Raw genomic sequence first — 22,500 nt, forward strand, 5'->3', positions numbered from 1 at the left:
AAATACAAATCTATAACAAAGTTTGTACTAAAAAAAAAAAAAGGTGCTGAAGACTTCTGCACAGTACTGTACATCATCACTATAGTTGTTAAAGTATACCGTACAAGAACAAAAAAAAAAAATCCATGAAATTGTCTCGTAACAGCACACAGTCAGGAATATCCAATACCATGGTGTTATAACGTATGTAGGTGTTTCTCAGCTTTCGTTTTTGCACACAAAGCCTGTGACCACTATGTGAGACTGAAAACTAAATTGAAATTATGTCAAAAGCCAGCGTTGTCTGAAAAGTGTAAAAAGGTGGGTGAAAAAGGCATAGAAACCCAAGAAAATAGATCCAAATGATTCTACTGCATCTTGTGGTACACAAATGTACAGTGTGAGAGATTTATCAGTACAGTAGAAGCCATACGAACATGAAAACTTGAAAGATCATGTCAGGTTCATTCATTTTAAGATGTAAAATTCAGTTGTTCAGGCTTTACTCAGCCTGGTTGTGAGCATTTAACACTACGTTTTTAAATTTATTTATTTATTTATTTATTTATTTTAAAGATGAGGCTTCAGAGTCAATATCACTAATAATCCAGAGTGTACTTCACTACTGAACACCACTCAGCCTGTCTGAACAGTTCAAAGTACAAATGCAGATCAAAATTTCTCTTTTACCTTCTGTAGCTGAGGTAAAGGCCGTTCATGATTAAATCCACTGTGTCATTTTATTCCAGACCTTTTGTTGAAGAGCAAAGAAAACCCATTTTACCTCTAAATCCCTTAAAACGTGACAAACGCTTGAGAAATTATCAGATGTTTCTATTTTCAAACTCTGACAATGAGTCACACATACGCATGCACGCACACACACGCACACACACACACACACACACACACACACACACACCACATCACAGCAACAACACTCCCTATAGCTCTCCTACATACCGGTATGATATCTCTCTCTCTCTCTCTCTCTCTCTCTCTCTCACACATACACCCAGATACATATAAACACATCAAAACCTTACTCAAGCCTTCGTCATTCTCGGAAGACCAGTACACAAATATACCACGTGTAGATAAGATTAGACTAAAGAACAAAAAGGAAACAAAATGCAACAGTAAAGATGGACTGTTCACATTCATGTCACACTGTTGGTGTTGTTGTTGTTTTTAAGACGAGAAAATCTGCATCCTCAGCTAAATTTGAGTTGCCACACTGACTATAAGCACACTTTCAAAGTGTGTCATGCTGTATAGCGTCTGATGCTGACTAGTGCAAGTGACACTGTGTGTTATAAAGGGGTTAATGTGAGGTGTGTGTGAATTGTCTTCAGTACTTTCAGCACCTTAAATGACAATTCAATACATTCTTCATTTATAGTCAGCAGAGCTCGTTTGTTTTGGATAGTTTTTTTTTTTTTAATGTCTCTTCACTCTAAATGAATGTAACAACTATTCCTCTGAACAATACAACAGTGTAGTTATAGTTTTTTTTTTTCTCTCAGTGTGTGCAAATGGTCTGGCTTTTATTACTGTGACAGCGAAAACTCTTCAAGTAGATTTGGAGTAATAAATGTGGATATTATGTTTATATACAGAGATAAATCTGTGTTCAAGGCTTTTGACTGAGTGTTTGTGTGTGCGTGTGTGAACACAGTCATGCTCCAAGAAGTGCTTGTATGTGTGAAGGGAAAAACACATGAAATTATCATAAAGAAAAAAGCCGATATAAATTGGTCTTGTTTGCATGCACGTACATGCATACTAAATCAATCCACCCTCACATACTCATCTTTAGCTCTTTCTCGTAATTAATTTGGTATGCATGGGCACTCATACTCACTACACCAGAACATATCACTGGCACCACGCAGTTCTTGAGTTTACTACTGTACATACTAACCTGGAACTTATTATAACCAAATATCCCTTCCAACAGGAAAAGGACTCTCTTATGATTCCAGTGTACTCATTTACTAAGTATAATGCAGTATAATTAAAATAACTAGCTTTATGCTATGCAAATGTGTACCATCATAATTATTTACTGGACACAAAGCTTTACAATTCCATGCATTTACTGTACGTTGGCATAATGTAGATTTGAAATCATATTTCTGCATCACATCAAATTCTCTATTCTCCATTTTGTTAACTTTAAACTCAGGGTGAGTTTATCCATTTTGATTCCAGCCGTTTAATTTGGCTTGTAACAACTGTAGTGGTTTCTAGTGGTCAAGATCAGACAGACAGATCTCCAAGTGACACGAATTAGACATAAACTGAATTCAAATTTAATGTTGTACAGTAAATAAAAGGCCTGGTGCTTCTCAACCCCTGAGAGCAGGTTGAACTGATTATCCTGGTGTGACAGGCGAGCGCTCGCTAGCGGCTGTGTCTACGCAGCGATGCGTAACAGGGTTCGCCCCTCTGAGCCTGTCCCACAAACGCACCACTAATCAAGTAAGCTTATGAAAAGACGGGAAGAAGATGAGATTTCTGAGAAGGACAGAAGGGGGAAGAAAATACTGACATGGAGAGGGTGATCTGTAGTTGTGTGTGAGAATCTGTGACACAGTGAGAGACCCTTGACTCAGATCATTCTAGAGCAAATATTCAAGCAGTACAGGAGAGAAGTGCATGGGGAAATTCCCCATGCTGAACTCCAACAACAGGGTGACAAAGCCTTTTACATGACTGCACCCACACCGCCACCTTATAGCTATCAAACCCTATAGAGCTTCTCCATCAAACAACATTTGCTATATTCACCCACAGTTCATACTTGACTACTACTACTATTTTTACACATCAGTGTTGTACACAAAAAAGCAACAAATTCATACAAAAGCCAGATTCTAGTCTCATGCCTCCATTGAATACAACTTCTGGGCCATGTTGTTTTATGAGACATAGAGTCATGCACATACATACTGTAATCACTGAGAAAGAGGGTGTCAGAGAGACATGTGACGGTTAACCTGTGTAAGAGTTTAGCGGAAATTATTTCCATCTGATAAAAAGAGAGAAAGATAGATAGAGAGTTACAGATAAAGCATGAGAGTGGAACATGTGACATTTTACCTGTGCGTAACGCTAGGGGAAAATGCATGCATCTGATACTATTCTTGCATACAGATTGCTATCATGTACAACACACATTTACCTGTACCATCTCAATTAGTGTGTGTGTGTGTGTGTGTGTGCTCTCAAGAGAAAGCCACCCCTTAATTTTCACACGTCCTCATTGGGTTTGTACAGGCATCTACTTGCTGGTTACTTTGCTGTGTAAAATGAAGGGTGTCTCTGGCCACTAAATCCTATTTATGACTCTTGTATCATTAAAAGTAGGTGTGAATCTCAGTTGTGTAGTGTGTGTGTGTGTGTGTGTTAAATGTGAATCTGAATATATGTGTGTGTGCGCATGTGGATGTGCATGTCTGTGTAGATGTGGTTTCGTGTTAGAATGCAGAAAGTGTCTAATCCCACACGTTCACTGCTCTCTGAATTCAAGCGACTCTTTTTCAGTATTCTCCTGTTACAGATCTCGCTCTCTCTCGCTCTCTCTGTCCATCTCTTTCCTCTCACTCTTGCACCGCACTATAAATTCCAACCCTTCCCCCCCAAATTTGTTTTCTTCTCCTTTCTTTTTCTTCCCCTCCCAACATAAGAAAATGTTTGCGACCTCTTCTAAGCTATCTGATGTGGTTCGTTATTTTGTGCATTTGCACAAACCACACAATCGTGGTTCGTGATTATTAAAACATTCTCAGAGCTCAGAGCACACGCACAAAAACGTTTTGAAGTTTTAATAGGGGGGTCCAAAATAAAAGTGCCTCTTTGAGCTTAACAGCTATATAATGTGCAAGTTCGTTAGTTCGACTTGACTTGCACTTGCTGAGAAATTAGTTTTTGGGTTTCTCAAATATGCCTGGTATCCATAGTAGTAGGACTGTTTCTTCTTTTTATGGACTCAAGTGGCATTTCTGCCTCAACTCACCAACGTTTTTCATCTTCCTTACCCAGTCCTGATGTGTCTCAGATAAACAGGACTGAGCCTTGCAGCTTCAATTATAACCCAATTGTTTAATAGTACAATTTATTGACCAAAAAACAAAACACAAACCTTCTATCTAGTGTGCTGGGCTCGGAATCCATAGAGCTATCAACAGGCATTTCTCAGCACCACCTTGTGACGTGATTAGGAAATACACATGTGAGTACATCAGCTGCTCTGGCTTCAGTATCATATATACAGCAGTATATCAACAAGTTGTTTTAGTTAATAAAACAGAGAAAACTACGTGTACTTATATCAGTGTTTACACAACAGAAATAAAATAGTAAAATCTAACAGTTTTGACCTTGTGGGGACATTTGGATGGTCCCCACAAGAAAAGTGGTGGTGGTGGGGTTTTAACAAAAATTTTAAAAAGAAAAGAAAAGCACGGGCAGCACGGTGGTGTAGTGGTTAGCACTGTTGCCTCACAGCAAGAAGGTTCTGGGTTCGAGCCCAGCGGCCGGTGAGGGCCTTTCTGTGTGGAGTTTGCATGTTCTCCCCGTGTCTGTGTGGGTTTCCTCTGGGTGCCCCGGTTTCCTCCACAGTCCAAAGGCATGCAGGTTAGGCTAATTGGTAGCTCTAAATTGACTGTAGGTGTGAATGGTTGTGTGTCTCTATGTGTCAGCCCTGCGATAACCTGGTGACTTGTCCAGGGTGTACCCCGCCTCTCACCTATAGTCAGCTGGGATAGGCTCCAGCTTGCCATATATATATATATATATATATATATATATATATCTATCTTACTAACAGAATGAGGACTTTTGGCTGGTCCTCACTTCTTCAAAGGGCTGTTTGAGGGTTAAGGGTTTTGGGGTTCAGGTTCAGGGTTGGAGTTAGGCATTTAGTTGTGATGGTTAAGGTTATGGTAAGGAGCTAGGGAATGTATTGTGTGTGTGTGTGTGTGTGTGTGTGTGTGTGTGTGTGTGTGTGTGTGTGTGTGTGTGTGTGTGTGTGTGTAACTCATGGAAAAAGCAACAGCATAAAAATTTCAGAGAGAAGAAAAATGAGGAAGTTTAAAAGGCAAACTGGAAGTTGAAGAGAGAGAGAGAGAGAGAGAGAGAGAGATGCGTATGACTGGGACTTGAGTTCTGTAAGTTAAAGCAGAAGGCTCGTGGGCTGTAGCGTATTTGAAGTAAGTGTGTGTGTGTGTGTGTGTGTGTGTGTGTGTGTGTGTGTGTGTGTGTGTGTGTGTGTGTGTGTGTGATGTGGTTTTGGGGGAAAGGAGCAGTGTGTGGCGTCAGTGGGACTCTGGGAGGGGGGTGATGGCGACAGTGTGGGGCTTGGGCGACCCCCTCCCTCTCTCTCTCTCTCTCTCTCTCTCTCTCTCTCTCTCCTGCCTTCTGCTTCATCTCCTTGTCTTTTCTGATTATTGGTGTGCGTGTGTGTGTGTGTGTGTGTGTGTGTGTGTGTGTGTGTGTGTGTGTGTGTGTGAGAGAGAGAGAGAGAGAGAGAGAGAGAGAGAGATACATACATCCTGTACACATCATGTGTTCTTGTGAGGCCTCAGTGAGGCCTCATTCACACCTTTGTTTGCTATATTAAATGATCTCGATCATTTGCATGAGGCAATATTCAACCCAGAATGTCATTAGTAATGAGCTCTCTCTCTCTGTCTCTCTCCCTCTCTCTCTCCCTCTCTCTCTCACTGGGTTTCCATTGCAGTTTTGAACACAATAGAAGTGATATTTTAAAAATTACAAAACAATTGCGAATGGTCTGTGTTTCCGTTAAGTAATGTCATCTGATTAAATCTGCGTTTTCTCCTCTCACGATAGCTCTTACAGAACGCTCTTTTATCAGAAAGGTAGCATTTGCTCTTCATGTCATGTATGTGAATGAAATGCAAAAAATATTTCCATTTCATTTTTGTGAAATAAATAGGATAAAGCGGCTAGAGATAATGAGATGAGAGTCATGTGAATGTAAAAACTTTTTTGCGATATTTGAGGTTTTTTTAATTCACTTGTTTCCATTACTCAATTTTTAGTTCACGATTTAAAGATTGTGCATTAAACAGGAGAAAGGGAATGTGGCTTCTGTCTTGTATTTTCTCACCCATCAACCACACACATTTCTGAACTATAAACCACATTTTCTCGATAATTGCAGAACCTCTGTGGAAGGCTTATCATCTCACAGCCTCTGTCTTTTGCTGTCAGTCACTTTGACTGATTAGTAACATCTCCGTATACCCTTTTGTCTGCTGCTGAACAGGTGATCAGTGAGGTTTGCTTTGAGAAGTTGCTATAAAGAGAATTTCAAGGCCTGTAGTCACTCACTGGTGAAGATTATTGGAAGGTGGATGAATGTTTCAGGAGAGCAAAAACACCACTTGTATATCTAGATTTTTTTTCTTTGACATTGGATGGCAAAGTAGTGGCACAATCTAATGACGGTGCCAGTCAAAAGTTTGGACAACCCTACTCATTCAGAAGTTTTTCTGTATTTGGACTATTTTCTACATTGTAGAACAATACTGAAAACATCAAAACTACAAAATAACATCTGGAACATGTATGGAATTATGTGGTAAACAAAAAACTGTCAAAAAAAACTAAATGTGTTTCATATTTTAGGTTCTTCAAAGTAGCCAGTGTTTACCTTGATGACGCTTTGTACACTATTGGCGTTATCTTAACCAGCTTCATGAGGTCGTCACCTGGAATGCTTTTCAATTAACAGGTGCTTTCATCAAACTTTCGTTAAGCCTCATCAAAAGTTAACTAGTGCAATTTCTTGCCTTCGTAATGAGTTTGAGATCAAACAGTAAATAATATAAATACAGTAAATAGCCCTATTCCACAACTGTAGTAATCCATATGATGTCAAGAGACGCTCAACTAAGGAAAGAGAAACAGCATGTGCTTTAATGAATAAAAATAAAGAAAAAACACTGAATTAGAAGATGTGTCCAAACTTTTGACTGGTACTTTATCTAGAAGATAAAGTTGCATTTCCAGGATAACTGGCTTGTTTCTGGGTGGAAAATGATTAACTATACAATGACATGACAGTAGGCTATTGGTTTCCATAATGAAACACATGGAGTTGGTAAAAACACCTACAACACTACATGAGCTTTAATATGACTAAGTCTGCACATTAGGGTGCATCAGTTGCCCCCTAAAAATGAAAAGTTCCTCCGATCATGATGCATTTTTGTTTTTATGTTCCTTTTGGTAAGAAAACACACTGGGTGAAATATTTTGACAAAATTCAAAAGTTTAATGGTGGCACCAGGAGCTCAAAGTTATGGAAAAAGCTGCTATTTTATGACTTTTATGACAAAATTTCGATCACTTTTCATGAAACATTATGGCACCTTGTAGAGTATACCAAATATCTTAGATACACATTTTTAGTACATATTCTAAATATATTATCAAGCACAGTTTGAGTTTTAGCTGTTCATTGAATCATTGTTCAACTACTTTTAAACAATACAAATGTATTATGAATCACATTAATGCTTCTCAATCCCTTGCGAAGGTTCTTAACATGATCTCTGGGTCACAAGAAATCAATAAATGGAGTCCAACATTGTGATTCAAACCTTACGTGAAAACATAAAATAAGCGTTTTTTGGCAAAAAAATTAACCTCATGGTGCCACCATTAGACTTTTGAATATGGTCAAAAAATTTTACAGGATGTCTTTATTGGTGAAAAGGAACACCCAAACAAAAATGCATCAGATTTTATGAAAGTGAGGACAACTGATGCACCCTACTGCACATTATATATATATATATATATATATATATATATATATATATATATATATATATATATACACACACACACATAAGGGTAAGTCAAAACGTTCTAAGACAAATGAAAAAAAATCTTTATGAAAATCACAAAGCTGTTTCTCTATATATCCTCCATTTAAGTCTAAACACTTCTGTAAGCGATGTTTTCATCAGAGAATTCCTTCTTTGTATTCTTTTTTTGAATTCCTTTTGAAATTATAACATCTGTCTTAGAACTTTTTGACTTACCCTCATGTATACACACACACACACCGGCCACTTCAATATGAACTTGTTCTTTATTCTAAGATTCCTGTTCTTGGCTGGCAGGAGTAGAACCCAATGTGCTCTTCTGCTGTTACATGTGGAGATGCTTTTCTGTTTACCACGGTTGTAAAGAGTGATTATATGAGTTACTATATCCTTCCTGGCAGCTCGAAGCAATCTGGCCATTTCCCTCTGACCTCTCTTATCAACAAGATGTTTCCACCCACAAAACTGTCACTCACTCAGTGTTTTTTTTTTGTCTTTCACACCATTCTGTGTAAACTCTAGAGACTGTTGTATGTAAAAACCCCAGGAGATCAGCAGTTTCTGAAATACTCAAACCAGTCCATCTGGCACCAACACCCATGCTACAGTGAAAGTCACAGCGATCACAATTTTTCCCGTTCTGATGTTTGAAGTGAACATTAAGTGAAGCTCTTGATTTGTATCTGCCTGATTTTATGCATTGTGCTGCTGTCAAGGGATTGGCTGATTAGATAACTGCATATAGCAGCAGGTGGATGGGTGTACCTAATGAAGTGGCCAGTGAGTGTACATAGCATATGACTAGCAAGTTGGCCTAATCTGCCAATATGTGTTCACGTCTCTTTACAGAACTGATGCTCATCCCATGACCATCCTGCTTAGCTTGTATATATGTGTCTAAATTGCAGATCATTTCCAAAGAATAAATGTAATTAAATGTAAATATCTACATTGCTCATGCAGTCACAAGTGCATTGGTGATGCTAGAGATTTAGACAAGGTTTACTGTATCTACAGCATTCATGATGTCGTATATGTATTACAGAATCTTATTACCTTTGCCAACTTTGTTGGAGGAAGTTATGTTCTGGCCTCCATTTGTCTGTCTTTTCCCAACGTCACTTAAAAAGTGACGGGATTTGATGAGATTTTGAAGAAAGGTGAGCCACGGGTAAAAGAACAATTGATTAGATTTTGAGGCAAATCTTGATACGTACATGGATCCAGGATTTTTGTTTTATCTGTTCCCAAAATAACTCAAAAAGTAGTGAATGGATTTTGATGAAATTTGTCAGACAGCTTTAGTATTATCCTAGGTTCAAGTGATTTGATTTTGATGTTGATAATATGTGGCTTGGCAGAGGTATGCGCTCTATCATATGCCCTTCGAGTAGTACAGACTTATTGATACCTGACACTTTCTACTCACACCACATGCTTTGCTTCCTTCATGTACAACCTTTAGATGTTCTGGCTTAAAATCCTCCCCTACTGCACCCCATGTGATCCCCAATATTAAAAACTGCACAGTGTAGAGTCAAAGGTCTGTGTTTTTGGAAATTGCTGTTGGATTTGTCTTGTCTAGGTACAACCCTTTCTGCAGCTGGATCATTGTGCAACTCTTAGGTGTGTTAGGTTTTTCTACACAGTGATGACAGTTGCAGGCTGAAGCTGCGTTTAGTGAAATAGTGTGAAAGTGAAAGTGCAGCGCAGCAGGTGCAGGTGTAAGAGTAGCTGGGTAGTTAAGTTGTACCTGTTTCCTGCAGGTACTGATAATGGGAGGGAAAAGGGAGTAACTCTCTCTCTCTCTCTCTCTCTCTCTCTCGCTCAATGCTCAAGGTCAAAATATACATTTATATAAATGTATTTATTTTACCATAATTCACCTCAAGTCTTTGTGTGTTTGGTTTTTGGGGGATCAAACGTGCTCACTATGACAGAAATAAATCAGAATTTTGACGTGAAGCTATTGGGATTGTTCCTACAAACAACATGCTTTTTTCCCCCAAAAAAGGGGAACTTGAGGTTAAGCTTAGTGTATACAGTGACTGTGTGTGTGTGTGTGTGTGTGTGTGTGTGTGTGTGTGTGTGTGTGTGTATGTGTGTGTGTGTGTGTTTATTTGTGTTTTCAAGTGCATGTAAGAAAGTGTGCAAATTATCCATAGGGCGTTCTCAAGTGACCAATACCACAAGTGACAGATACCAGCAATCCATCATCACACACACACAAACAGCGCTTCAAGTGTGTCCATGCACAGCAAGACTCACAGCCCCTCACGAGTAAACAAAAGGTTCAGCTCGACAAATATCTCACTTGACTCAAAGTTGATTCATCACTGGTGCAGCTGCGGTAGTGTAACTTCCCAAACACGAGATAATTGCAGTCACATGCAGTCTCACCTTTTCTTCACACATTGCCTAGGACAACTGTTTTCACACACACATACACACACACATGCACACACACGCACGCACATGCACACACTTACTGTCCTTAATATCTTACTATCCTTCTGAGGACTTTCTGTTGGCATAATAATAATAATAATAATAATTATTATTATTATTGCAGTCAATTAAAGTGTACCAGTACTGGTCATGCTTACAACATTAATCGTGCTTTATGTATTAGTTACAGACAAAAGACATGCACATTCAGTCAAAAAACACTGTAAAAGCACTTTTGTGGACAATTTTATTCCATGAATTACCCGCGGGGGCAGAACCAATGGGGAGCAGCCATTGCCGGCTGGAAGTGACGTACAGTCATTGATTCCGGGTTATCGGGTGCGAGTAAACAAGCAGTGTTCTGTGGGTCGAGAGTCGAGGTGAAAGGAGGTGTTAAAGAAGCAAAATATGGCTAGTGATTTTGATGAAATGGGTGTTAATGGTTATCTAGTCGAGCCAGAGAGGAGGGAGGCTTGTGAGGACAGTGAGTCATCATATCCTAGTGATTCGGAGGAGGAAACTGCTATAAGAGATGTGTGTGACGGTAGGTCCAAAATGGCTACCACTCCATGGTGTCGATGCAGGCAGTGCTCTGTCATGAGAACTGACATGGAGTCCTACTGTTGTCAAGAACATGAACTCACTGCAGACCACTTTGACGGCTGCATTACGTCCACCCCGAATCTGTGCGAGTATGTCCTTTACAAACCATCCCTGGAAACGACCTTCATTGACGGCATGATCTGCAGGTACCTCCGGGGACCAGCACCTGAAGGGGAGCTGACGAACAGGCAAGTTCCCAGTCAAGTAAATTCAGAACACGTTGAATAAATAGATCTAATACTTGTAATAGATCTTTATTTTATGGCACATATCTATTATTTCATGGCGTTATGTGCAAGTAGGTGGCACGGTGGTGTAGTGGTTAGCGCTGTCGCCTCACAGCAAGAAGGTCCGGGTTCGAGCCCCGTGGCCGGTGAGGGCCTTTCTGTGTGGAGTTTGCATGTTCTCCCTGTGTCCGCGTGGGTTTCCTCCAGGTGCTCCGGTTTCCCCCACAGTCCAAAGACATGCAGGTTAGGTTAACTGGTGACTCTAAATTGACTGTAGGTGTGAATGTGAGTGTGAATGGTTGTCTGTGTCTATGTGTCAGCCCTGTGATGACCTGGCGACTTGTCCAGGGTGTACCCCACCTTTCGCCCGTAGTCAGCTGGGATAGGCTCCAGCTTGCCTGCGACCCTGTAGAACAGGATAAAGCGGCTAGAGATAATGAGATAGGTTATGTGCAAGTAGATTTGCAATTGGACAAAACAACGACTGTGCGTCACTACCGATGCTGGAACAGCCTGTGAAGGAGGCAACATGTCGCTGACCATGTGTGACTGACGGAGCAGTGACTTAAAACTCACACGTACTTGACAAGAGTTTATGACAAGCGTTACATGACGGAACCACTGGTATCATTCGTGATCTTTTGAAATGGCTAGTAATTAAAATTCACTACAGGAACCCTTTAATGCTGTGCCTGCACCTAAACCTAACCCTAACCCTGACCTAAATCTCAGTCATGAAAAGGAAACTTTTGGGCTCTTTGATTTATTTGGTTGTTTTTTTTTGTTTGTTTGTTAAAGAACAACAGCAACACAACACTTTCCTTGTAGGGACCATCCAAATGTCCCCACAAGGTCAAAATAGGCCATTTGCAGGAATTGGTCACGTGTCAATTTTCCCCATAGCAACAAGCCCGTGGTGGGCAAGCTAACTTGACATTCCTTGACAACCATAAGAGTTTGACTGGCGATGTGAAGCAATCCATTTCTATAATAGCTGTTTTTACCTTTTCTGCTGTCTTTTTTGACCCGGATTTTCGTGTGTACTTGGAAAAAGTTTGCGATATTAATTTCTGTCGTAAGTTAAAGTGAATCATTGGCTGTAAAAGAGAGTATTTTGGACTCAAGTTGGTCGCTGATGAAAGAAATTCACATGCGAAATGGCGGACTTCTCAGGTATGTTTATAACTTATAATTTCTCCTTTTCTACCTTTATCATTCGCTTACTGTAGTTTGCACCCTGTCCAGGTTTTTTGACCATGAGATCCTGCACTTTCGGCGGCGACCAACTTGAGTCCAAAATACTCTCTTTTATAGCCAATGATTCGCTTTAACTTACGACAGAAGTTAAAACCACAAACTTTTTCCAAGTACACACGAAAATTTGGGTCAAAAAAGACAGTAGAAAAGGTAAAAATAGCTATTATAGAAATGGATTGCTTCGCATCGCCAGTCAAGCTCTTATGGTTGTCAAGGAATGTCAAGTTAGCTTGCCCACCACGGGCTTGTTGCTATGGGGAAAATTGACACGTGACCAATTCCTGCAAATGGCCTATTGTCAGATTTTACTATCTATCCTTGTGGGGACATCAGGAGTATATAAAATATACATAGTCCTCGGTAGTATATAAACACACACACACACACGATTCAGAGGCCACATGCCTATGAAGACTAAAAGGTTGTGAAATGTCACTATAATGACAGGACTGTGTTTAATTTTGATACACACCTATTCATTAACAACATGCTCATTGCAAAATATTGAAGTTTACACAATGTTAAAATGTGTTGTGCATTTCTTTTTGGACTGGATGCATTGTGTGAAGCAACGGTGAAAATACAATTTTTTTTTTTTCCACTGGGTAGAAGCCACACACAAGCTTGAAAATTAGTACAATATTATCAGCTTGAGTTGTTGTAAAGCCTATTATTTAAAGCCCAGTTTTTAATAATACAGTTCTTCTGTCTTTATTGGTTTGACATACCACACACATGCACTTCCCTTTTTGGTGTTTCCATGTGCTGATTATTTGTCCCTGTCTCTCCGAATCCTTCTCTCCTGCTGAGGCTGACGCCTTGGCCCTGTCGTACAGGCAGCAGTGCTAATAAACCTTGGAGCCTGGACTCCGCACTCTCTCTCTCTCGCTCTCTCTCTCTCTCATGTTCTCTCTCTTCCAAATCTCTCTGATTTCTTGCCCAGTTTTTCTCTGCGGTCCAAAATGACAAGTGACTCCCACTTACAGTTTTTCTCTTACCCCCCTACTCTTTTTGTGCACTGCCCCACTGTGACGAGCCTGTGCCAGAGAACCACACACACACACACACGACAGAAAACACACAGCTGGACCCCAGCTGCCTACAAAGAGAGTGCTTTGGAAATCAATGAAGGAGAATGTAGAAAAATGGGAAAGAGTTTAAATAAATTGGCACTCGAAAAAAAAGCATGGAAAGCGAGGCAACTGGAAAAGTTGAAGAGAAGGGACAAATGAGGAGGGTCAAGGGGAAAGGAAATGAGCTGCAACCACAGAATAGAACTTTAGCTCAGTTCCAATAACAGGTCAAAGACCAAGATGGCCAGAGACAAGAGCCATATGAAGTGTCTATATTATTCTATCACGTGCTCTTCTTCACTATAGCTGGAATCACTAGACCAACTTTTCAGTAAGAAGAAATTCCACATCCAGGCTTTTTTAATATTAATACAGTGAATTACTTATGATCTCATGTGGTCAAATAGTTTATCTTTTGATGTTGCATGAGGTCATCTTTCATGTCAGACAGCTTGTCTATTCTCACTGTTTGTCCTAAATATATCAGATCTACATATGATGCGTTTGCTCTTCGTGCCTGTGCGAGTTTCCTCCAGGTGCTCCGGTTTCCTGCTACAGTCCAAAGACATGTGAATTAAGTCAACTGGCTAATCTAAACTGCCCATAGTTGTGAATGTGAGTGTGAATGGTTGTTTGTTTGTTTCTGTGTTATCCCTGTGACAGATTGACGACCTGCCCAGGATGTACCCCACCTCTCGCCTGAAGTCAGCTGGGATTGGCTCCAGCATCCCCCATGACCCTGACGGATAATAGGTATAGATAATGGACAGACAGACGGACGGTTGGATGGATGGATGGATGGATGGATGGATGGATGGATGGATGGATGGATGGATGGACGGACGGACGGATGGATGGACATGCTACATTTGACTTAACTCTGAAGAGGAAACTCAGAATTACATAATTTTCCAACTTGGCGTGTTCAAGTTACAAAGTGGGAAAAACACTGATGCTTCCATGAAAGTTTGTTGTTTGTTAACAACAAACTCATGATGAAGCTCATGGTATTTCCCGTCACAAAAACAAACAAACCCCATATGGTCAATGTCATACTGCAAAAAATTATATCTTAGCAAGTGAAAATATCTTGGAAATAGTTGAAACGATCGAGCATTTCCTATTAGAAGAATACAAGACACCAATTCTGAGATTATTAAACCTAGTTCTAGATCGCAACCAACTTATTCCAAGATGTCTTATCAAGTAAAAATATCTGTCCATGCAGCAAGATAATTTCACTAATATAAAGTAATTTTCTCCTCAAATTCAGTTTTCAATTTTTTGCAGTGCATAGATTTAACCAGCTAATCTATCAAATCAGCTAAGGCTACGGTCACACGACAGCTCATGATGCTTTGCAATGGGTTATTGATGACAATTGATGGGTTGTTGATAGGTTGTTGCGACGGGTTATTGATGAGGTGTTTGGTGGCGATGCTTCCCTGAGCTTCGGGAAGTATTCCCAGACCCATCTGCAAGTATTTGCTGCTTAGTTTATTGATGAAAACATTACCATCAAATTTCAATGCATGCGCTGAAATTTTTCACAACGTTTTTGGCCACTCATGAGGCGGAGACACACCAAAAAAACAACTCGCGAAGCTCAGAGAACATTCGCTGTGCATCACACGATTGGTGGCAATACTATCAATTTTTCATATTTGCAAACCCATCGCAAGCTGTAGTGTGACCAGGGCCTAATGTATGTTGATTGATTTAAGCAAACGCTATTATAATTTTGTTTAAAAATAGTGACGTTGTACTTTGTTTACTGTTGATGGTCTGAGCAGCCATGTTGATATGATACCACATGCTGAACTTAAGTTAAGGATGCCTTCCTGAGTATGAAGGTTGAAATTCCAAGTTGAAGAGACGTTCTCTTTGTTTTTATCTATTCAGAAATGGGAAATTCCAAGTTGCAAGCTTTATTCGAATGCAGAAGTGCATCACAGTTTACATTTGTGGCAGTTTATGTTTACCGATCTACAGAGTCACCGAGCGCTATTTAATATGATCCGATCGCAGACAAGGATGGGGATGCCAATTTTATCATTCTTCTCTAATTCTCTTTTATATTTCTTCCCTTTTATTCAAGTATTAAAAGAGTATTGGCCTTGATCTGTCGAAGGCTATGTAATTCCTTTTTTTCATTTTGTGTCCTCATGTATGAAGGTAAATATGTGCCATATTGTTGACTGTAATTCTATGATTGAATCAGAATGTGCGTGCATGCGTGTGGGTGTGTATAAAATGTCTGTAATAGTTAGGAAAGCTCTTAAACTTTTTCAGCTCAAGGTGCTGTTTGAACCAAAGACAAAGAATAAAAGATAATTTGATCCACAGTCTCAACAGACTTTGGTCACAAATGTCATTGTTTGAGCATTGCAATAAAGAAAATGACTACCAGGTGACCATATTCATTTCCTTATGACTTGCAAAACATTATGCATCATGTTTTTTTCTTTCTCTCTGTCTCTCTCTTGCTCTCTTTATCGTGGTGTGTTAATTGTTAAGAATGATGTTGTTGTCACTTTTCCCATGAAACGAGCCATGAGCAAGCAGCATTCCAGGGAACTTGCCCAGAATCTCTAATCTGCTTGGCTGTGTGTTTTCTCTCAACACAGATCACTCTCATCTGTCCTACACATGCTTATATCCCAGCGGACACAAAGGAGAAGAGAGGATAGAAGACGGATGTAGAAAAGACACAGGAGAGGACAAGCTAAATCAAAGGGATGCGTGTGTGTGATTCACATATGTACTGTACACGACTAATGCTGCGTGCCTTGAAACCAGAACACAAGAAAGACACCATCAAGATGCAAGATATACTGAAGACACACACTCCCTAATTTACCCTGAAAGTTGACACCTTTGCTGTGGGTTCCTGTAAGCTGACCATTTCGGCTGCAAAAAGTCAGTTGACACTTCTGAGAAACACGTTTCAACCATCACAAGTGGCTGACAGTTCAGTTATAACAACTGCATGCAGGAACATTATCACCTAATAGAGGAACTGCATAACCTGTGAAGAACAAAAATCTTCTTTTGCAGTGTGTGTGTGTATGTGTCTGTCTGTCTGTCTGTCTGTCTGTCTGTCTTTTTGCCTCTACTCTGTGAGATGGCACAGTAGAGAGTAACATTAACCCTAAAGGACTTACACTGGGGTGTGAGGTTGACAAAGCTGACAACTCATGAGGCATACTAATGAGGAAGGTCAATCACACCACACTGGCACACACACACACACACACTTAGATACATATACTTTACATCTCAAACCAAGAACCTTTCTTATCAATGACTGAAGGAATTTTGAAATCCGCAAACATGAGACATCACTCACAATATCCATATGATTCCCGATAAGGTCACACATACTGAATGAGTAGTTCTCCTACAGAGAAAGCTATGGTAGGTTAGAGTTGTTGGGGTTTTTTTGTTACTTCTAGTAGTCAGTTTAAAAAATCTATAAATGCATTAAACTGCATAAAAACCATAACCATAACCATTTTCATTTACATAAAGCATCGCTGTTTGTACACCATAGAGCGCTAAAGACTGATCACAACATACATCAAATGTTAAAAGTTTAAATTTCACGATGAAAGGAAAAGAAAATGTAATAAATAAGAATTCAAATATTCTGTGAAGGTATTCGTTAATCGATTTTGCAAATATCCTCGGCTATTTATTTATTTATTTATTTATTTATTGGTGGATTGATATATCCTATCACAAGGTAACTATGGGCCATACAGAAGGCAAATGCTGAAAGCACCATCTCCTCTGAGCAGCTTTCTTGACCATAAAAAGTAGAAAGATGGTGAATGGAGACTTGAGCTTTTTTTTTTTTTTTTTTAGTCAGACAACAATAAAATAATATTCCAGTTACTGCATGGATTCTTGTGTTGAGAAGATTTATGCGTTGATATTTTGTTTCGTATGGAGACAAACAAACAAAATGTTTATCTTATTGGTCTAAATTAATGATAGAAAAAATGAACAAATTAATAATAAGCCTTAGAAAACGCTACTGCTTCCTAAAACCTGAATGTAATATGCTGTAGAACAAAGGCATGGCTGCTAGACTGTCATATCTAAAACTGATGTGTACTAAAAGTCAAATTACAAACCATTTAAAAGTCTGTTTACCAAACACCTCAAAAACAGATAAGATGTTTTCTTCAAATAGGACATTTTAGAATCATTTCTGTGGAAAATAAATCTTGATTTTACGAGCCTTTGCAGCTTGGAAAAGAAACTATAAATGCAAGAATAGAAGTATGTATAAATTCCAGGCCAAAAAAAAGTATCTATAAAATAAAAATGAACATTTATTTCAAGAGATATCATGTTTATCAACAAGCTCAAAAGCATTTCAAAACAAAAAAAATCTCTGCAGCAACAGCAGCATTCAACTAACTGATTCTTATTTTGTTTTTTGCATTAAAAATATAGAGATACCCCCCCCCAGAAAAGAGAGATTTTTGGAATGTGTTTTTAAAACTTTGTAATAGTATATATTTGAATATTATTAAACATATTTGCTTAGTCTAGATATTAGTAAACATTTTAAGTAGTAAAATACGCAAGACTATGATTACCAGATGTTCACTACAGTTTACACTGGAACTCGGTCCATCATCCTTCAATTGTTGTTGTTTGTTTGTTTGTTTTATGTTTTAACATGGTGTTCTTAATGTGATTTTTTTTTTTTATTATCCCTCCAACATTGATAAGGCTGTTCTACTTTTATCTTTATGGGTTTTTTTTTTTTTGCTTGTTGTATGTTTTGTCCCATCTATTCCTTTTATGTGTAAAGTGTATCAGGACCATGCTGCATGGTGATTCTGCACTTTCAATAAAACTGATTGACTGACTGAAGGAAAAAAAAACATTAAATAATAAAACATGATGCTTGCCTTCTCATGCATAGTCTGTAGTGGGTTTTTTTTTTTTTTTTTGCATTTGTGCAGAAATGTGTTTGTTCCAGTTTCTTTAGGTAGTTCATGAAATAACATTTCAGCAAAAATGCATACTTTGAATGATCATAAAATCTCAAGGTGTATTCAGCGCCTGCTCATACGCATTTGACATTTAATAAGCTGTTTGCCTATAATAAGAAACTGAAATGAAAGAAAGACTGGATTAGTTGCCTGTCTCATAAATCATCCACACACATTTATGTTCTGTTTAAAACCATAAAACTCCATGTCCAAGTTTGTGTCCATGTGCATTACGAAGAGCACTAAATTATAAAGTCGAGCTGAGGAGTTGAGTGATGCTGCAGGAGAATGGAGTGGGAATAAGATGAGAGAGAGAGAGAGAGAGAGAGAGAGAGAGAAGGCGCACATCATCTTATTGGCTGCTTGCTGGAAGTGTGAGGTTGTGCTGCTTCTCCTTAAATATAGACTTTATAGACTATAAATCCCAGTACAGGTACGCACTACTTTCAGATAACAGGGATTGAAAGAGATTAACACACATGCACTTAATCACCAGCTGCCTAGCATGAGTCTCACAACTTGTGACTGTAGTGCATGCAGCTGCACTGACTCCATGCTCAGCTGCAGACTGCATGGAAGAAAAAAACCCCAACAACCTTAAAATATATCCTGATTTCATCATACCTCGTTTGCGTCGCGGGTTCGCCTGTTTCCGCCGTTTTCCACGGCTCTCCTCGGCCATAGCCCTGTGCAGCGCCTCCTCACGGGCTGATGTTCCAGGCGCACTGACAGAGCAGCGGCCCGCGCGCTCTCACTCACTGACGTCCTGCCCGCGCGCACCAGCGCCTGTGATGTCATCAGAGGCAGATCCTGACCTGGCATGGTCCCAGTATGAACCCTGTCCCCATAAACCTCCACTTTCACACACTTTCATCCATTTATTTTTTATTTTTATTTTTCTTTTAACCAGGTTTGTCCCATTGAGATCACGATCTCTTTTACAAGGGAGACCTGGCCAAGAATGGCAGTATATGAAGTTCCATCACATCGTCACAACAAGGACAACAAAACATCATCACATCGCCACATCAACACAAACAAAAAACATAATTACAACCCCGATTCCAAAAAAGTTGGGACAAATTGTAAATAAAAACGGAACGCAATGATGTGGAAGTTTCAAAATTCCATATTTTATTCAGAATAGAACATAGATGACGTATCAAATGTTTAAACTGAGAAATTGTATCATTTAAAGAGAAAAATTAGGTGATTTTAAATTTCATGACAACAACACATGTCAAAAAAGTTGGGACAAGGCCATGTTTACCACTGTGAGACATCCCCTTTTCTCTTTACAACAGTCTGTAAACGTCTGGGGACTGAGGAGACAAGTTGCTCAAGTTTAGGGATAGGAATGTTAACCCATTCTTGTCTAATGTAGGATTCTAGTTGCTCAACTGTCTTAGGTCTTTTTTTGTCGTATCTTCCGTTTTATGATGCACCAAATGGGTGAAAGATCTGGACTGCAGGCTGGCCAGTTCAGTACCCGGACCCTTCTTCTACGCAGCCATGATGCTGTAATTGATATGTGGTTTGGCATTGTCATGTTGGAAAATGCAAGGTCTTCCCTGAAAGAGACGTCGTCTGGATGGGAGCATATGTTGCTCTAGAACCTGGATATACCTTTCAGCATTGATGGTGTCTTTCCAGATGTGTAAGCTGCCCATGCCACACGCACTAATGCAACCCCATACCATCAGAGATGCAGGCTTCTGAACTGAGCGCTGAGAACAACTTGGGTCGTTCTTCTCCTCTTTAGTCCGAATGACACGGCGTCCCTGATTTCCATAAAGAACTTCAAATTTTGATTCATCTGACCACAGAACAGTTTTTCACTTTGCCACAGTCCATTTTAAATGAGCCTTGGCCCAGAGAAGACGTCTGCGCTTCTGGATCATGTTTAGATACGGCTTCTTCTTTGAACTACAGAGTTTTAGCTGGCAACGGCGGATGGCACGGTGAATTGTGTTCATAGATAATGTTCTCTGGAAATATTCCTGAGCCCATTTTGTGATTTCCAATACAGAAGCATGCCTGTATGTGATGCAGTGCCATCTAAGGGCCTGAAGATCACAGGCACCCAGTATGGTTTTCTGGCCTTGACCCTTACGCACAGAGATTCTTCCAGATTCTCTGAATCTTTTGATGATATTATGCACTGTAGATGATGATTTGTTCAAACTCTTTGCAATTTTACACTGTCGAACCCCTTTCTGATATTGCTCCACTGTTTGTCGGCACAGAATTAGGGGGATTGGTGATCCTCTTCCCATCTTTACTTCTGAGAGCCGCTGCCACTCCAAGATGCTCTTTTTATACCCAGTCATGTTAATGACCTATTGCCAATTGACCTAATGAGTTGCAATTTGGTCCTCCAGCTGTTCCTTTTTTGTACCTTTAACTTTTCCAGCCTCTTATTGCCCCTGTCCCAACTTTTTTGAGATGTGTTGCTGTCATGAAATTTCAAATGAGCCAATATTTGGCATGAAATTTCAAATGTCTCACTTTCGACATTTGATATGTTGTCTATGTTCTATTGTGAATACAATATCAGTTTTTGAGATTTGTAAATTATTGCATTCTGTTTTTATTTACAATTTGTACTCTGTCCCAACTTTTTTGGAATCGGGGTTGTACATCATCACATCAAAAACAGACAAAACCTGAAGTTCAAAATCTCATCTCATCTCATTATCTGTAGCCGCTGTATCCTGTTCTACAGGGTCGCAGGCAAGCTGGAGCCTATCCCAGCTGACTACGGGCGAAAGGCGGGGTACACCCTGGACAAGTCGCCAGGTCATCACAGAGCTGACACATAGACACAGACAACCATTCACACTCACATTCACACCTACAGTCAATTTAGAGTCACCAGTTAACCTAACCTGCATGTCTTTGGACTGTGAGGGAAACCGGAGCACCCAGAGGAAACCCACGCAGACACGGGGAGAACATGCAAACTCCACACAGAAAGGCCCTCGCCGGCCCCGGGGCTTGAACCCGGACCTTTTTGCTGTGAGGCGACAGCGCTAACCACTACACCACTGTGCCGCCCAAGTTCAAAATCAAAACTAGTAAATTTACAAGGTTTAGTCAGATATTTGCTCTCCAATAAAACATTTGCACTCCTGAAGCCTGGATGTAATGGAATTTATCATGGATTTGAATGCATTCAGAGATACCAGACTTTGAAGTTTGAGCTCTGCCTGCAGACTATTCCATGTACTTGGAGCAGAAAATCTAAAAGTTTTCTTTCCCATTTCTGTTCTCACCTTAGGAACAGTAAAATGAAACAAGTCCTGAGAGCGAAGACTGTAGGCCCTATTATTCAAGATTAAAAGTGATGATAAGTAAGATGGAGTCATCTCAAGAATAGCCTTGTAAATTAGCACATACCAATGACCGAGCCTACGCACATATAAAGATGGCCAGTTTACTTTGCTGTATAAGACACAGTGATGAGTTAGAGCTCTACAGTTTGTAATAAACCTAAGAGCACCATGATACACACTGTCCAGTTTGTGGAGGCATCATCTCATCTCATTATCTGTAGCCGCTTTATCCTTCTACAGGGTCGCAGGCAAGCTGGAGCCTATCCCAGCTGACTATGGGCGAAAGGCGGGGTACACCCTGGACAAGTCGCCAGGTCATCACAGGGCTGACACATAGACACAGACAACCATTCACACTCACATTCACACCTACGGTCAATTTAGAGTCACCAGTTAACCTAACCTGCATGTCTTTGGACTGTGGGGGAAACCGGAGCACCCGGAGGAAACCCACGCGGACACGGGGAGAACATGCAAACTCCGCACAGAAAGGCCCTCGCCGGCCCCGGGGCTCGAACCCAGACCTTCTTGCTGTGAGGCGACAGCGCTAACCACTACATGTGGAGGCATTGAGCAGAGGCAATTTTTATTTGCCTGGAATATGAATATCTATAAATATGTTGCTACACTTTCAAACTTTTCCTTGCCATATAGCAGACAGGGCAGAGTGGGGAGACTGGGGATGAGTTTTCAGCTTT

General features: G+C 40.0%; 1 protein-coding gene across 3 annotated transcripts in view; it reads right to left on the reverse strand.

Annotated features, from left to right (window-relative positions):
- Positions 1-19,180, reverse strand: part of LOC132885087 (zinc finger E-box-binding homeobox 1-like) — a 39,786-nt gene extending 20,606 nt beyond the window's left edge. For 2 of the 3 annotated variants that reach the window (XM_060919385.1, XM_060919383.1), the window contains exon 1: positions 19,092-19,180. In XM_060919385.1, the coding sequence (XP_060775368.1) occupies positions 19,092-19,149 (58 nt within the window). In that variant the 5' untranslated portion in view covers positions 19,150-19,180. Of the gene's footprint in view, positions 1-669; positions 888-19,091 lie in introns of those variants that run through there. The other variant, XM_060919386.1, reaches the window with a different exon arrangement.
- Between the last annotated feature and the right edge of the window lie 3,320 nt (positions 19,181-22,500).

The sequence above is a fragment of the Neoarius graeffei genome, chromosome 4 (assembly GCF_027579695.1).
Source record: "Neoarius graeffei isolate fNeoGra1 chromosome 4, fNeoGra1.pri, whole genome shotgun sequence".
Lineage (NCBI taxonomy): Eukaryota > Metazoa > Chordata > Actinopteri > Siluriformes > Ariidae > Neoarius > Neoarius graeffei.